The sequence below is a fragment of the Homalodisca vitripennis genome, unplaced genomic scaffold, assembly GCF_021130785.1.
Source record: "Homalodisca vitripennis isolate AUS2020 unplaced genomic scaffold, UT_GWSS_2.1 ScUCBcl_8003;HRSCAF=15926, whole genome shotgun sequence".
Taxonomy (NCBI): Eukaryota; Metazoa; Arthropoda; class Insecta; order Hemiptera; family Cicadellidae; genus Homalodisca; species Homalodisca vitripennis.
Genome location: NW_025784218.1, coordinates 38,444 through 57,537, shown reverse-complemented (window position 1 = coordinate 57,537; position 19,094 = coordinate 38,444). Strand labels below are relative to the sequence as shown.

The following is a 19,094-nucleotide window of genomic DNA, read 5'->3' as shown; positions in this document are numbered from 1 at the left end:
AACCTTTTTATCAGTACTGTATAAAATCTTTCAATTCATTACCTGTTTTCTTTAAGTTGTGTGCAATACTGCTTACATGATTGTTACAAAAAAAAATAATGTTGAAAAATTGCTACCGGCAATGTTTGTGTACCTTATGGAATACTGAGACTAACAATAGATTGCTACTGGCAATGTTTTGTGTACTCCTTACGGAATACTGAGACTAACAATAGATTGCTATCGGCAATGTTTGTGTACTCCTTACGGAATACTGAGACACAATAGATTGCTACCGGCAATGTTTGTGTACTCCTTACGGAATACTGAGACTAACAATAGATTGCTATCGGCAATGTTTGTGTACTCCTTACGGAATACTGAGACTAACAATAGATTGCTATCGGCAATGTTTGTGTACTCCTTACGGAATACTGAGACTAACAACAGATTACTACCGGCAATGTTTGCATACTCTTTACAGAATACTAAGGCTAACAATATGAGATTGTTAACAAAGCCGTTGTATTCCTTGTACTATAATGAGCCTAACAATACAATTACTGATAAAGCTGGTGTATCACAAGTAGTTCTTTGAGGCAGATAAGAGATAAGGCTCATAGGAAAAACTGTACGTGTATGTTAAACAGAAATTGGCATAAATTTTTAATAATGTTTCGTGGGAATGTACTATTATATTCTATAACATGTCATAAAACCAAGGAGAATAATTAAAATTATGATTTTATACACTAATAGAAAAAAAAAAACAATTACCAAGCCTTGTACAATATAAAGAGTAATTGTATTTTTTCAACCCTTAGATTATGATGTATAATTTAATCTAATAAGAACTTACATGATTTATTTCATCTTGTTAGACTGATAAGTTTGTAGCAAAGCTTGTTTTTTAATTTATTAATAATTTGTCAACATTCCAATTATCGATAATACATGTTCCAACATATTTACTTTTTCATAAATAAATTGTTTCTACAACTATTAAAAATCCTAAAACAGACATTTTATTTCATCACAAACATATAAAATAAAATGAGTTGCAGTAAAACAATATTGATATTTTATGTATATGCTGACAACAAATATTTATTTGACCATCTCTAAACGAATTTACCATAATGAAACTTTAAAAATACATGCACTATTTCCCACATATAGTGGTTCAGCATGAGTCTGCATAAGTTTTAATTAAAGATCAAATTTATGAAGTGTAATTTATGTGCAATTATTTAGTCAGTGAGAAAGACGGGAGAAGGATGACAGCTGAAGAGAAGGCGGTTTATATGTAATGTGAACAAGATTGTAGCAATATAATTGCCTTCCATGTACTAGTTTGACACACTATGATCTGATCCATGATTAAGATTAATTAAAAATATTACATCTAGGAAAACCATTTAGAAATAAATATAATATAACTAACATTGTTTTTGAATTTCTTAATACAATAGATAGTATAATAAATAAGCAGAAATATTTTCTCAGATCACATAGTTATTCAGTGATAAATACTTATTCTATACATACAAATATTAAAAGGCCTATTTATTTTACGATAATGTATTATTGCAAATAGGCCTACTAGAGTTGGAGTTAAATGTTTTCAGTTGAGCTTCTACATAACAGATGCCATCCTCGCACTTGGAACCATTATTTATTTACAATCATAATTAAGCATTATAATTTCAGTTTTTGTAAGAAACTAATAATGAATCAAGTTAACTGATTACATAATAATACCAGATGTTCACCAGATCACTTATACTTATGGCGATTGGCTAGTCAACTGGATGCTTTATTAAAGATGCAAAACTGATAATCACTTTTTGTAATTTTTAGTAAATAAATGTTAGTACAACTTTTGATTACAATAAAATACATTTTTTTTTATTCATAGACAACAACGTTGAGTTACATATATGTATTTGTGTTTTATATAATATATATATATATATATATATATATATATATATATATATTCATATATGTAACAGTATATGAGAAGATATGGTTATCTGTTGCCATTTTAAACATTCTGGATGTGCTTTATCTAGCAGAAGTGGCAGAAACTGTAATCATTTATAAGTAATTTATATTGAGTAAATGCTCAAAATAAGAAAAATACCCAATACTTAGATCTCAAATGCAAAACTGTAGGGAAAATGTATAGCACGGTAGCACTATCTAAAAATTGTCATAGAGAACTGCTATCATACAACATTTCTGCCATAGAATCTTTTACAGATACAAGGTTAATTTTTATATAGTATAAGATAATACTAACAAATATATAACATGATTAAATAATAATTGTAAAAAATCATTTACACTGTAGTTTCCATTTTTTAGGAAAAAGAAAATATTTTTGGACAGTAATGCTACTGTATGACACGTCATTGTAAAGGTCTTGATAAAAGAAGAATAACGTTAAAATTTAGAGATCTTTAAGGTGACAATCCAAAGTAGTGTAAAATTGTAATTTTGTTGAAAAGTATCCATTGTAGACAGAGTGGTCAGATATTGGTGTTGCTGTTGGTTTTCTCTCATTAATACCTTTAATTTTACGAATTGGTTAATCCTATTAAAACCTGAGTTGACCCCGTCATTTTTTAGGAAAGAGGAGTAATTTTCAAACAAACATCCTCAGGTGTTGTTAATTTACTGAAGATTAAAAAACTCCCAACTTTTCAAAAGATAAGATGAGGAATTGGAACTCTTGGGACATCTGGTGTATGGTGAGTACATATTAGAGCCATCATGGTAGACAAGCATCTGGTGACAGGTTGTCAAAATTTAGAGCAATCTGTAATGTAAAGTCCAGAAGCATTTATGTAATAAGTTACAATATTTCAGTTATGTTACTTATCTTACTCTTGTAACTATGCAAGCCATAGTACCAAACAATATCATTTGAACTCAATAAAGAGGTATGCATAACCTACATTACATGTTCACAATTCAAACATTGTCTCCCCTTATCGTGAAGACGTCAACTGTTTACAAATAACTATCTTAAATATTAAGCCAATATCCAAACCACCTGTTTCATTGGTTTGTTTGTGTTTGTTTTTCAAGCATCACTGGTTGTTCATGTTTAATTGAAATCAGTGTTCATGGACATAATCCTCAATATGATATAAAGGAATACAGCACATAAAATACTCTAATGTCAAAACTTGCAAATTTAAGGTAAGATATTGAGTGAAGCAACATATAAATGTTTAAGTAACATTTCTTTCTATAAAATAGTGTAAATATAATAGTGACTTGTCAAGAAAATAAATATAAAAATATTCATAAACTACAAACTTAAAATAGGATTAATATTATAGCACCACTACAATGAGTTCACACGATTTACCTGATAAAAAACAGACTATAAAATACCTTAATTTACAGTTTTCATGGATAGTATGCTAATAGGTATGTTTTAAACACGTTATGTCAATAAATAAGTACGGCATATATTGTTGTAACAAAGTCTATGATTTCAATTTCAATAATCCACTTAAGCATCCACTCGCTTGCTAGAACCAAACTATTTATAGCCTCCTCTACGAAAAACCCATTGATTCCTAACTAGAGGATTGCAAGCTGGCCGAAGTCGCTGTATAAAAATGCAAAGGTATATAAAAATTGATGAATGAAAGCAAAACTATCACTTATGTGGCGGTATCATGAGTGGCCACATGGTCCCTGTGGAACTGGCTGAGAGCTTCCCACTGTTTGGAGCGCAGTAGCAGGTGGGGCCTCTTGTCTTGGATGAACTTCACAGCCTCCTCCGGTTTCCATCCATGTTTCTGGATTTAGAAACAGAATTATTTTACCAAAAACGGCGTATGCAAGTCATCCTAAATGAATTCATTAGTTTTATTCATTGTTCTAAACAAATTTCGAATGGTAGAGCTTGATACAGAAATAGCATAACATATTGCATAGCATATTTACCTTGTGTATATATGAAGTGTTATTTTATCAATATATATATATATATATATATATATATATATATATATATATATATATATATATACACAATTTTCTTGTTAAGAATCAGAAAATAAAACTAATTATATAAGTTTCAAGTAAAAATTAAAACTTATTTACAGTATATATTGTAAATTTATTTGACATATTAAAAATACTTTGCATAAAAGTATCTGAATCGTAATTAGATGATTTAAAAATACAATATTGTAAGAAATTTGTTTACAAAACAAAAAGTATACAGTGTTATAGGGTTCAGAAAAGAAATTATAATATTTGTTGTTTACAGAGTATGATCGAACATGTTTTGAGTATAAATGTTTATATAACCATTTAAAATTGGGTACTTACGTCTTATATCGACCACACCCCTAAATTTCTCCAAACACAAAAATTCAACAAAAACAAACATTACCAAACAAAAACTTAACTCTTTATTGAAAAAAAAAACACACACAAAACTTGTTTTTATTCTTGATCACACTCCGCCACTCAAAATGCGAGTGCCTCCGGCCATCAGTGCTGCCGAAACCCGCGCTGATGTTAACGAAAGAAAAACATCCCTCGAGATAGTACCCATCAGTAAAATATCAAATTCTAGAGGGGCTGATCAGAAATATAAATTGAATTGTAATGGAAAGGGAATTATGTACCGTGTAAAAAACTTAATAAATCATGAATACCTCTATTATCGTTATCGCTGGAGCGGCCGGTCGCTGAACCTTGACCAGGGGGGAAGGGACAGGTATTGCGATAAGATAACACTGGACGTCTATTGTGGGCAGTTACCTTAACAACAACCATGCTTCTAAATTACCAAATATGTTGATGTTTTAAAATAATAATAGTGTGGTCGATATAATACATAAGTACCTAAAATTGTTGCATTAGTCACATTAACATGTAATGCTACCTCTCTCATTTTATCTGTCAAGATCCATTGATATAAAATGTAATAATAAACTTACTTTAACGGGAAAGTACAGATTTAATGAGTTTAATTGGTTAGTAACACAGGTTATTATGTAGTTAGAAATTACAATCAGATCTTATAATTTAAATCAGTAAAAGAAATTATAACCATTGTCTGGATGGTGAACACGCTACGATTGCTGATTGTGTTACCCCCCTTTCAGCGTAACTACTTACAAATTTGCTCTAATTGCATCAGTGCTTCTAAGCTGCAAGACAAATGACTTCTCTTTACATAAGCCTTTTTCATGTTCTTCGTCATTTGATACTTATAGCTTAACAGCATCAATGCATCATGAACAACTGTTAATAAATTTTTATAATTTGTTAAATAATTATCGCAGAGGAATTCACCAAGCTTTCATTGATAAACACTATGATGTATTTTTCTTCCGTCTACTTAACTTACCTATTTACTGATGTTCCTAAACCTCTAATGCCACAATAAGAAAACAAAAATAGTGTTCATTTTGTTGATTTGAAGTCAATTTACTGTTAACTACATTTTAAGTAGGCCTAATTTTTCTGCATATATGCTTGTTTTAATGCAAAACAATTCATTTTCAAATTTTACCATATTTGGACATAGTAATGTGTGATACACAAAATCCTTCCAAATCTAAATTTATAAATAAAAAAAAAACTTGTGAAGTAAAAGTTTCTATATTTGTTAAAAATCCACCATCAAAATTAAATTCAAACAAAGAAATTTTTGTCAGACAAAAGCAATATGACTGTAATTTATAGTTCTATTAAACTCTCATCTCAAATTTTCTTCTAACAAATGTGCGTTAAGTATAATAAAGAAGCTTACTTTCATTAGATAACATCCAACGAGGGTAGCGCTACGAGTCCGTCCAGCCTTACAATGTACGTACACCGATTGGTCAGTCCCTTCAAACTTCTTAATAAAGTTCACACCTTTTTCCAACTTTTCTTGTGATGGAGCTTCAAAAATATCTGTTGTGCTTAACTGTAGGAATTCTACTCCTTGCTCCTTCCATTGCTGCAATGTAACAACATGACGTGTAAGAATAGCACAATAGCAGCAATAATACAATATTTCTATTTGAATGTGGTTAAATGTATTTATATTGTAATATATCAGAATGTAATATGGGCAACTGGTAAGATTAGCATTATTCTATGAGGTAACAAAAAACAATGTGTTTAAAATTGAGAGGACTTAGTAGGTCAGACAAATTCAGAGCAGAAACATACATAAACACATATAATTTTAAAACTAGCTACCTGTATTAAATACTCTATTTAAGAGGTTACAATATAATACAATACTATATGCTAGTTACCTGCCAGCCATGCATTTGAGGCTCTGATTTTAAAGCTTAAAACTCTGTTACAAAATAAAACTCACTTAAATGTTTTACTTCAGAAACTTAGATTTTAGTGTCTCAATTCTAACAAACTGTTAAAAATATGATTGAATGTTAACGCTTGAATGTTAAACTTGTTAGGTTTATAGTTTATATTTTTAATAAAGTTTCTTATGAAAAAACCTATACTATAAGATTTTTTCATAAAATTATGTAAATTTTGCTAAATAGAATGCTTATAATATTATTAATACACTTATTTATAAGGAGAAATTGTAGTTTTAAAATAAAGAAATATTAAATTGAAATAAAAATACAAATATTATTCTTTGTTATTTCTTTGTTTGCTAAATACTCCTCTACATCTCTAGTTGATCCCTGCAAAAACACCTTGTGCAACTAATTGGTGTTACAAAAACCTGTGTTACAAACAGGTTAACAAAATGCACATTAATATAAACAAGTCTAAATATTCTGTATGAATTTTCAGAATAAGAATAGGCCTGTATTCTTATCCCTTAACCAGGGACGCTAAGAATGTCCATGTAGCAAGTCAATACAATATGTTTAATAGTTTACGCGTAAAAACAAAACAAAGTTACTTTCGTATTTATATTATTAGGATAAAAATATAACATTTCAAGATTACAAGACAACAGGCAGAGTATCCAGAGTCTCAACAAGCCAAGTCCCAGAGCCTTAACAAGCCAAGTCTCCAGAGCCTCAACAAGCCAAGTCTCCAGAGCCTCCACATGTCAAATCTTCAGAGCGTCATCAAACAGACACAAGATATTTGTTTCCTACCTACGACAGTTACCTTAAAATCTCAGAAAATGGTTTGCACAAAACCCAAATAATTGATAGATTTAAAAATGTTTCTTCAAGATATTCAGCATTTACAGTTATTTATAGACCAATTTAAAATTATTTGGGCACAAAAAAGTCTGGACATGCTATTTTAAAAGAACATAATATGAATAACAATGAGATAGAACGATTTAAAATACAAAATTTTATACAAAGTACAAATTATATGCACAACATTACAACAGGATGTGGTGTAGCGGTCTTGTATAAAGAGAGCTTGAAGGGAAAACAACTGACTTTTGTGAAAATTGATGCTTAGTGTCAGGATAAATTATTTGAATATTAGTAGTGCTATATCTCAAATCGATAAACACAGTATTTTATTCATAGAAATTTATAGAACAAAATAATCTGTAAATTCAGTTTTAAATTCACATTAATAGTTTGATTGAATTTTTAATATCTAAAAAAATATCTCCCTGTCGTGGGTGATTTCAATATTGGCATTCTTAAATATTCCTCTGAATCACAAGAATTGAAACATATTCTATTAGATATGGAATGAGGTATCTAATCGACTTCAAAACTAGAGTTACAGTCATTTCTAAGTAATGTATTGATAACATTATAACAAATATAAGTGAAGATCAGTTAATTATTGAGGGAGTGGTAACCGCATTATCTGATTATGATAAACAAGTACTGAAAAAAGTGAGTTTCCAATAAATATCCAACAAAATTAATAATCTAAAACTGAAATATTGGGGATGAAAGTTTTCTGTAGACAACATGTTTTAGCGATCGGTACACTGCCGATCAGCTGCAGTTCACGAATATAAGTATCATACTCACGACAATGCTTGTCATATACGGAACTGAAGCAAAATATTTACAAAAGTAGGATAATTTGTTAATTACGATATCTATATAAAGATTTTCATACATGAGGTACAACAATACGCAGCAGACTCACGGTGATGCATGTACATAAATACAGATCTACAAGCAAATTATGGTTTACAAAACTAGGCTAATTTGTCAATTAGGCATTTTCGTAATCAGTAATTTATGTAATGCTGATCCAACGTCCGGGAAGATATGCAGCAGTCTCGTGGCGATCTATGAACGTAAATCTAATACTAACTGCAAGCAAATACTGTTTTTAAAATTCAGACTATTCATTAATAAAATTATCTATTTACGATAATTAAATTACATGGCGAGCCTCCCAGATTCTATTGTCGATTGATTTTCGGATCTGAATCTTTCTTGAAGATTCACTAGTTATTATCATAATGCTATAAACATATATTTTAAACAGAAAATTTCTTTCAAAAAGTCATAAGCCGTATTATCTGGTGATTTTTGTGAAACCCTTTTTACAATTCAAAACTTTTCAGGTACTTCTGTGACCGGTAGACACCCTGCAAGAATAACCGGATATTTTATATGGTCTATCATGAAATTCCCTGACTTTTCCATGACTTCCTTAATTTTGTTCAAATTACCTACCTATTTCCGATTTTTCCCGATCTAAACCGGGCTGGCCCAATTTAGAACAGTACAATAGTCTAAGAACAACATAGATTCTGAATAAACAAATCTGCCATTACGGCCTTAGTAAGTTTCATTGAATCAATTATCGAGTCAATTGATAATAAAAATAAAATAGCTGGAATTTTCATGGACTTATCCAAAACTATTGACAGTATTTGTCACACTAAAATGTTAAAAACTATGAAATTTAGGAATACAAAATTCTTACTTAAATTTGACTGAATAGAAAGCAATTTATAGAAATTACTGTATAATAAACAACAATCAAATTTTGAAGCGTTAATATCTCAAGGTTCCATTCTGGTCTACGATTATTGATTTGCTACTTAAAGGACATGCATAATTATTGTCTTAGGTAAGTAAACAAACTCAGCGTTTAAAATACGTGAAATCACATTATGTCTACGAAGACTAACATAGAATAAAAAAAAAAAAATGAATGAATTGATATTTTTATTTCCCAAAAATATGTACAATATTATAATACAATCTGTACAGTTAATTTCTAGATTGTTACAATACCGAACAATTTTGAAATGTGAAGAAAGAATAAGAAATAATCATCATAGAATAAACAACATAAAATAAACATCATAAAAATAGCATCATGTATAAAAACATTGTCCTCGGGAAATGAGCCTGCATGGGCTATGATGCCTGTGCGCAGTCTCGAGTTGTTCACGCGCCTGAAGAAATAACGGACTGGATTAATAAAAAAAAATGAATATAAATTAATAGTACAAAATAATACACCATTACACACCACACACATACATACACACACACATACATATATACATACTCGCCTTCGGCTCGCTGGGGGCTACGCCCCCAGGCCCCCAAGGTAAATGCTTAAAATTCGGGGATAACCGGAATTCGGTGACTGGTTTTAAGTCCGGGACATTAGGTAAATGACAAAGGATTTAAAAATTGACCTTTTTTCATTGATTTCTTTCCGGATTCGTCCAAATTTTTGACTTTGAGGGCATTTTACGGTTAAACCGTTAGAGATACGACTTAAAGTGACTGGACCTTTCCTTGTCGGAAATTTAATTTTTTTTTTCGATTATGCCATCAGATTTGAGCTACGAGCTCTGGTTTAGGAGGTACAGAGCGTGGTAGTAAAGTCTGCACCTGTCAGCTATTGTAAATTTTTGAGTGGAAAATAGTAAAAAACCTACCCTAAGTCAACATTTTTAAATTGTTTAGGGGGTTTTATTTGCTCAGGAGTTTATATAGTCATGCCAGGAAATTCCCAGGGGGGAAGTTAATCTTTACCGAGGTTAGGCCATCAGGGGGTTTAATTTACTCAGGATATAGTATATTAGATAACCGTTAGAGATACGACAAAAAGTGACTGGAACTTTCTTGTCGGAAATTTAATTTTATCTTCGATTCCGTCGTCAGATTAGAGCTGCGAGCTTTGGTTTAAAAAAAGTAAGTGCCTTGAATTCGGGGATAAGATTGATTTTGGTGATAGGTCAAATTCAGACATTATGTCATGCCAGGAACTTCCCAGGGGGGGTTAAAAGATTTGGTGATTGGTAAAATTCGGACATGAGGTCATGCTAGGAAATTCCCAGGGGGGAGGGTTTAACGTTACCAGGGGTAGAAGACACCAGGGGTTATCTGGTCATACCAGGAACTTCCCAGGGGGGGGTTTAAGAGATTTGGTGATTGTTAGAAATTCGGACATGAGGTCATGCCAGGAAATTCCCTAGGGGGGGGTTAATGTTACCAGGGTGGTTAACACATCGGGGGGTTTAATTTACTCAGGAGATTATATGGTCATACAAGGAAATTCCAGGGGTGTTTTAATGTAACCTTCGCTAAACGCTCAGCCAATTCACGATGTGCTCCAGTAGACGTATACTAGTCAGTCGTTTTTACTAATTTTAACCAAAGTTTTGATTTAAAGAGCATTTTACGGCTTGACCGTTAGAGATACGACAAAAAGTGACTGGACCTTTCTTGTCGGAAATTTAATTTTGTCTTTCGATTGTGACGTCAGATTTGATCTACGACCTATATCAAAATAAAACGTTGATCAGGGGTTTAATATTACTTCGGAAATTTTTTCATTCCATACCAGTGTTGATAAGGAATCACTATTTTCATTTTAAAAAGCACTCTGTCCCTATCTACTATTAAAGCTTCACTAACGCTCAGCCAACTCCCGATGTGGAGGGGGGGTTTATAGTCACTTGTTAACGGAGTAATACAAGTCCAATCTGGAACCAGCATGAATCGCACTAATTATAGTTGCAAAATTTAAAACACCTAAAATTGACGACAAAGAATTAGCCATTTATAGCATTTATCAGCTTACGGAAAGATAAACGACAGAAAGCTACTGGACCTTTTTTGTAGATCCTATGAATAGCTACTTACAAAAAGTTTTACATTTAAGCTAAGACCAACAGTTCGGCCACTATCGAGCACGAAAAGTAAGTTTTTAAGTGAAATTTACAATATAATTACGTTTTACGGCTAAATCATGGAAGATAGAGTAAAAAGGTCACTGGACCTTTTGTGTAGATCGCATTATTTTGTATTAAAATCAAATTGTTACTCTGGCTAGAACTAAGTTTTTTGTCTGAAATAGAGCCCAGAAAACAAAATCTCACGTAAAACTCAAAAAAAAAAAAAACTTTAAAACGCGTTATGCGGCCAAACCGTTGAGGATAGGGCAAAATGTTACCGAACGTTTATTGTAGATCACGTGATTTTCTAAATATACATGGAAATCTGATTTGAGCTTACGACCAACCGTTTAGCCGCTATCAAGCCCGGAATGTAAATTTGTAGGTGAAAATTTTCCAAATATTTTCACTTAATCGCGTTTTGCGGTCAAACTAATGGAAGATATAGGAAAAAGTCATTAGACCTTTTTGTAGATCATATTATTTGCTAAATCTATACCTTTGTTTTATTTTGACCTCCGACCAATTGTTTTTGCCGCTATCAACCCAAAAACAAAGTTTTCACGTGAAAATTACAAAAAAATTGAACTTAATCACGTTTTTTTTTTTTTCGGCCAAACCAATGCAGATAGGGCAAAAAGTCACTAGACCTTTTTCTGTAGATCACTTAATTTGGTAATTTGATGGTCAATCAGATTTGAGCTACGACCTACTACCGTTCGGCCCGCTATCGGGCTCGAAACAACATTACTTTAAGCGAAAAAATCTCTGGAATGTCAAATGTTCGAGCGTTTTATCGCTTAACCATGGAAGATAGAGCAAAAAGTCACTGGACCTTTTTTGTAGATCACTTCATTCCTGACCATGAATTTTTTCGTCAGATCCGAGCTAGCTTCGAACGGTTCGCTCCGCTATCGGGCTTACAAAAAATGCCTGCACGGGTGAAGAAATGCGCGATTTTCTGGGAATTTTTTTGAGGGGTTTAAAAGTAAAAAAGTCCGGTTTTCAGACTTTTCCTCCGGGTCATATTGCAAAAAGGTACCTGCATGCCAAATTTCAAGTTTCCAGCACTTCTAGAACTATGTTAGAATTTGTATCTATATATCATCAGTGAGTCAGTTACACATGCGGCTGTATAGTATATTAGATTAGATATATATATGCATGCACATACACATGCGAATATGCAATGAATATATTAAAAGGAAAAAACCGCGTAATTTTGCTTTGTACTTGTTTTAAAGCATTAAATATTATTAATTTTAAAACATATACATATTAGCAACAATGGTAATAGACAATAGAGTTTGAAATACATTTTTTTATTAAACTATTAGCTATTGAAGAAGTTTTTATTAATAACAATTTTATTTTAAACACTGAAAAGACTAATTAATTACATTTACAACAAAACAAACCAAGAGCAGTACCGAAGTCCAAATTCATAATGATACTGAAGACAGTATCTTAAGTTCATGATACCAAATTCTAAGGTTTTAACATTGATAGCCGAGTTGGGATCAGCATATTGATCATATTTTAAGTAAAATGTACTCTGGAATTTATGCTGTAAAATGGTTATCCAATCTATGTAATCAAACTGTATTATTTCATGCCCATGTTCTGTCAGATGTATCTTATGGGGTGTGTGCATATCCAATCAAAACTTCAATATACTTTCGATTAGTCAAAAAAGGGTTTTAAGAGCAATGTAAAATTTATATAATGATGAACCTGTATAACATTTTATTGATTTAAACATTTTAACACTTTATAGCCTATATTATAATGTATTATATTTATGTGAACAATAACACAAATACATTTCTAACTTAAAATGATATTCACTGTTTTAATACAAGAAATAAAAATATAACAGTTTTGCAAACTCACAAATTAGAACTATATAAGAAAAAAAAATCATACAATGGTATGCAGCTTTAGAATGTTATTCCAAAAGAAATTAGACACATAAAAATCATAATAATTTCAGACTATTAATAAAGGACTTCTTGCTTTATAACACCTTTTATACCTTAAATGGGCTTTAATAATTTAAGACAGTTTAATTAAATGTTACTGAAGCTTTTACAATGTTTCAACTAAAAGTATTTAATATTAGTTATAAAAACTTGGGTTTTTAACTAATATAGATATCTTTGTCTGTACAAGTTGTTGGGTCTAGTCTGTTGAAATGGTGACACTATTTACTATATATTTCAATGTAAAAATATGAACAAAGATTTGAATTTGAATAGAGATTTGAATAAAATTATAAAACAAATAGTACAATATATTGTGTATATTCAAACTTATAAGAATTTTGGTTGAGACAAAGTAGATCGATTTTTTAATAACTTTTAATGAAAAATAATATGTTTTTATTAAAAATTTTAAAATATTTTCGTTGTAATTTTTACTCATCAATTGTTTATATGATAAAGATTATAGGTTTTTTAGTGTAATATTTAATGCTAGACTCATTTATATTTACTTATTTGTTTTGTGATATTTTGGTCACACTTTACTTGTAAGAATGGCCTGTAAATTATCCAAATACAGTACTAATTATATTTATTATTTTATAATTATGGAAAGAATGATCAGAAGGCTGGTGCTTTCTCAGCAGAACTGCTAATCACTAAAAGAGGAATTATTAGTTATGTTGGTTTAGGGTCTGTAAAAATCAAGTTATAATACAGTGGAAAATAATTTTGCTGAATGTATTATTCACAAAAATACACTTTTCAAAGAACATCATAGTTACAAAGACAGCTCACCTCTGCATTGTTTGAAAACATATACAATTCATAGTCTTCATTCATGGAGACAACACCTCTTACTTTTTCTTCATCCATGAGCTGAAAAAGAACAAAATAAGAATAAATCATATTAAAATAAAGGCTAACTAAGTACAGAACAAAACCCATCCCTTAAATAATAGGTTTTGAGCACTATCTTTTATGTAAACTGATTACATCATGTGTACTGATTTGGAAGAAATTACGTCAGGATTCGTTAATGTAAAACATCACTAAAAAATAAACAGTTTATCTATAGAAAAATTACTAACATTTAATGTCTAATTGCAATTATTTTATGTGAATGGATCATTTGGAAAAATTAAGTGAATGGAAATAAATTTGTTTTTTATATAGAGATGTAAGTTACACTCCCCAAAGTGACATTTTTATGAAAATGAATTTGTTTTTACATCATTTAATAGTTGTATTTTCAATTATATTTCTATAGGTAGTTTATAAATAGTTTGATTGGAGGACTTGCAAATAACAGCATACAAAACATATTTGGCATTTGCTTTCTAGAACTTTGAAATCCTAATAACTTTAAAATAAAAATTGGAGAGGGAAACAAGCCCTCTATCACCACTTTCTATAACTATTTGGCTTGAACAAAGTTGATGAAATTAAATGTGCATAATCGATTGCTAGGGTAGCCAGAAGATGGTCACTTGTGTTTTCTTTTCTTGATATAACTGGTATAAATGCTTAACAAATCTGTAAAACAAAAAAATTCGTCTTCACAAAGAAATTAATTTTTGAAAGTTTTGTCATAGGAACTCTTTGGTGCATACAAGATGTGTCCAAAAAGTAATAGGGATTTTCAATTTTTGCACGTTTGTCCGATTTTCAAGATTTTTTTTTAATATGTTGGTAGACTACTTATGCTCCTAAAGTATAATACAATTTCTAGCTATTCATTGTTTACATTTTCATTGGCAGCTGCTAAGGTGAGTTGTGTTTTATGAACTCAGCGAGTTTTGTTTGTTAAAAAAATAGATCAAAGTATTTGTATCAAATTTTATGTGAAAAATGAAATAACGTGTGGTAAAATGTTAACAAAAGTAAACCAAGGATTTACAAGTGGTGTAAACATTTCAAAAATGGCCGTGAAGATACTGAAGATGATGAATGCTCCGAATGCCCCAGCACATTAACAACCAATGAAAACAAGAAAAAATTGGAAGGAATGGTATGAACAATATAATTGCTGTATCACAATCAGAGAAATCGCTCATGATATTAGCATATCAATTGGCTCATGTCATGACATTTTTTTAATGTTTTCAGTATTAACAGTGTGGTAGCAAAATTTGTTCCAAAATTGTTGAATTTTGGATACATGAATGGTTGCTCAGAAGTCACTAAATGAAATCAACGATGATGCAGAATTACTGAAACGTATTATAACAGGTAAAGTAACATAGGTTTACAGATACAACGTCGAAACTAAGACTCAATCATCCCAGTGGAGGCATTCTGGATCACCAAGACAGAAAAAGGCTTGAAAAGTGCAGTAGAACGTGAAGATTATGCTCACTACGTTCTTTGATTTTAATGGCATAGTGTGTCATGAATTCTTGCCATAAGATCAAACAGTTAATAAGGAGTACTACCTGCATGTTCAAATGCCACCTGCGTGAAACAATCTGAAAAAAGAAACACCTGGATTTGTAGCAAAACAATTCATGGCTTTTTCACCAAGACATAGCACCTGCTCATGGTTCATTGCTTGTTATTGAATTGTTTTCAACAAAAGCACTGTAACAATGCCCTAGCCTCCACATTCTCTAGACATAACTCTGTGTGACTTAAAAAAAAAGTAAAATCTCCTTAAAGGGCCATGGTTTTACAACCATACATGACAAAAATGCGTTGCTGAGAGCTAAAGGCTACCCCAATAATAAGTGTTCCGAGGATTGGAAGAAGCACTGGCATGGAATATAAGGAAAATATGTGAGATATTTCTCACAAGTTACGAGATTTGTGTAAGAGGCTTCATCATGTGGATTTGGTTCCTGGTGACCCATGGGGAGAATTCTTTCCTCCATTTCATAAAAGTTGTTACTCGTTGATATCAAACTGGGCAAGTTGTAATATTGTAAGGTTGATATCTAAGCTTAGGCCATAGTTGATTTTGTAATGTTATTGTTAAATTTACGTTTTTAAAATTGTTATGTATGAGATTCTTCTTGTTACGGTTATTTATAAGTCTTATTGTACATGATTTTTACATATTGAAGTTAGATAGTATATCGAATTGTTCAATAACAGCAATCGAATAAAGAGTGTAGGCCGCTTATTTAAGTCTCCCCATATTAGTTAGCTTACTTCTTGCTGTTTCTTGTTTACATTAAAATTACTATAAGTAATAAGCTGATACCATGGGTAGACTTTAATAAGCGGTCTACGCTCGTTATTCAATTGCTAATATCGAATGGTTTGATTGTTTTTATAGGATAATTCGATATTACAATTTTTTTAACCTATCATTCGACATCAACTTATTAGTTATAGTAATTGGCGATGGATATGAGGAAAATGTGCGAGATATTTCTCACAAGTTACGAGATTTGTTTAAGTGGCTTCAACATGTAGGTTTGGATTCTGAAAACACATGGGAAGAATTCTTTCCTCTATTTCACAAAAGCGGTTACTTATTGATATCAAGCTTGGTAAGTTATAAATATTGTAAGGTTTCTTTGATATCTAAGTCTAGGCCATAGTTGGTATTGTAATGTTATTGTAAAATTTATGTTTTAAAAATAATTGTTATGCATGAGATTCTTCTTGTTACAGTAATTTATTATAACTCTTATTGTGCACGATTTTAAGTTGGATAATGTATCGAATTGTTCGATAATAGCAATAGAATAACAAGTTAAGCTGCTTGTCCCCGAAATTATATGCTAAGTTAAATAAATTTTAATATCGAATTACTCCTTCAAATAAAAACAATTGAACCATTCAATAAAAACAACCGAAAAACGAGTCTAGTCTACCCAAGATCAGTCAGCATCTTATGACACTTCTGATGTTCCATCAATATTGGTAATAAATATATTAAAGAAATGTAATAGTCTAGATGCATCACTTGAAACCCATAAAGTACTACAAATTTATACAAAAGTAAACCACAACTTACCTGTCTAGTCATGTTTCTGAAGGGTAAAGCCCCCAGTATGACTGTTTCATCAATTCTATCATACCAATTTCGACTGGATACTTTTTCCATGACTACATTGTAAAATAAAGAAGGATAAAATGATATTCTCGCCAGCATAACTAGGCTCAGTGATTTTATTAATCTATTTAATATCTTGAATGAAATCAAAACGATGTATAAGCCGTTTCTCTAAAACAAATTTTTCATAGGCCTACGTTGAAGTTGAGAATGTAGCACAAGAAACCGTTATGTTCCAATTCCAGCCAGTTTTTTTAGGTTAAAATAAAGTAAATACAGTTGGAGGGGACCGATATTCTGGAAGAGGCTACTACACAACAGATACCACAAATGTTATAGGACACAACACTTGCTTTCTCTCATCTGAAAACAATTGTAGAATGAGTTCAAAATCGTGCTTGCACTAGTAAGAGATTCAGAGACAGAAACTATTTTATCAGCTGGACGAGTTTTTGAATCCTGTTTGACACATGTATATTGACAAATCAACCTGTAACATGAGCACACCATCAGCTGATATTGACATAAGATCGAATGACTAAAAACGAAATCTAAAAAAAACTCACGAGGAGTCATAGAGTAGGATATTTCAATTCTTGGGTGAATTAACATATAACATTTTGATTACTAGCCTGAAAGATATATAGTATAGAAGAAAAATAATGAAATAAGACTCCATAAAATACGTAATTACAATGTTTTCAACGATTTCATTTAAATGGTTAAACATATATGTTAAAATCAGAAACCCGTTGTTCAGAGATAAAATATTGTCTATATTACAAAACTGACATTCATAAACTGCTTAATACATTAAATGAATATGTTTAAATTTATGTACACAATTTTTAGAAATTAATATTAAAATAAACTTCAAAAATAATTTTTATAAGTTATGCTCTTCATTTATATTCCTATCAAGTAAACGACATAGTTGGTAAAGTTAATGGTAGGTATCTAATTAAAAATATCGAAACAAAAGTTTTGCATACACATTTAGACAAATCTTAAAAGTAATACTAACCATAATATATTACTGAGGGGAAACCTATAGCCCATAGTTACAGGTTATCTAACCATTTATTAACTACAACTGTCGTAATCCGTTTTCTGAATAACAAGATTTAGTGAATAGATGACGTAAACTTCTTCGTGGGAATTTAAATAACGTTAAAATTGTTGACAATTATTACAACATTCATTCTGTATCATTTGTTATTTTTACACTACTGTCTTATACAGTGTACTACGTTTAATGCATGAGGACTAAAATATAATTTTGGGACTTCCCACAAGATTAGGCTAATTGGTATTTTAAACTTGGAAATTTCACTACTTGAATATTCAATGAGAGAGAGAGAATTACTTTATTTACAATCTTAAAGATTGAAATAGTGTCAATAATTACAATATAATTTCCCCATATCAAATTACATTTTTTTTTTTTTTTTTTTTTTTTTTTCCACTAAGTACGCCAGTTCAGAAATTCTTCCACAGAGTAGAACGGGTGCAGCTGAAGCCATCGATGGAGTACTCTCTTCAGCTTCTCTGGACTGGACCTCTTGATCTCTTCAGGTAAACAGTTGTATAGCTTGGCTCCTATGTAGGAAGGCTTTCCCTCGTATCCTCTGCTACGATGAGATGGCAGGTTGAAATCACTGGCATGGCGTGTGAAGTGCTGGTGTACATCTCTATTCCGTGGTGGACTCATTTTACAGGCCATTATTATGACTTCCAGGATGTAAATATTAACCACTGTTAAAATCCTCCACTCAAGAAAAGCAGGTCTGCAGCTGACCCTCCACCCCAAACCAGCCATCATCCTTACAGCCTTTTTCTGCAAGACTAGGACACGATTCAGATTTTTTTGAGCGGTGCCCCCCCCCCCCCAAAGCACTATACCATAGCGCAGAGTTTCCCAAAGTGTGCGCCGCGGCGCCACGGGGCGCCGCGAGCTAGTGCTAGGTGCGCCGCCGTTGTCTACCAAAGAGTCTAAACGTCATCATACTACAATACAGTGCGGACCAGT

At 31.4% G+C, this 19,094-nt stretch overlaps 1 protein-coding gene across 1 annotated transcript; it reads right to left on the bottom strand.

Annotated features, from left to right (window-relative positions):
- Positions 1 to 1,268: 1,268 nt before the first annotated feature.
- Positions 1,269 to 17,554, bottom strand: LOC124374368 (phosphatidylglycerophosphatase and protein-tyrosine phosphatase 1). The gene is made up of 4 exons (XM_046832593.1): positions 17,027 to 17,554; positions 13,861 to 13,941; positions 5,774 to 5,965; positions 1,269 to 3,800 (listed from the first exon to the last, which is right to left on the bottom strand). Exons 1-4 carry the CDS (start codon positions 17,162 to 17,164, stop codon positions 3,663 to 3,665), a joined length of 549 nt encoding a protein of 182 aa, XP_046688549.1. The 5' UTR covers positions 17,165 to 17,554; the 3' UTR covers positions 1,269 to 3,662.
- Positions 17,555 to 19,094: the final 1,540 nt, after the last annotated feature.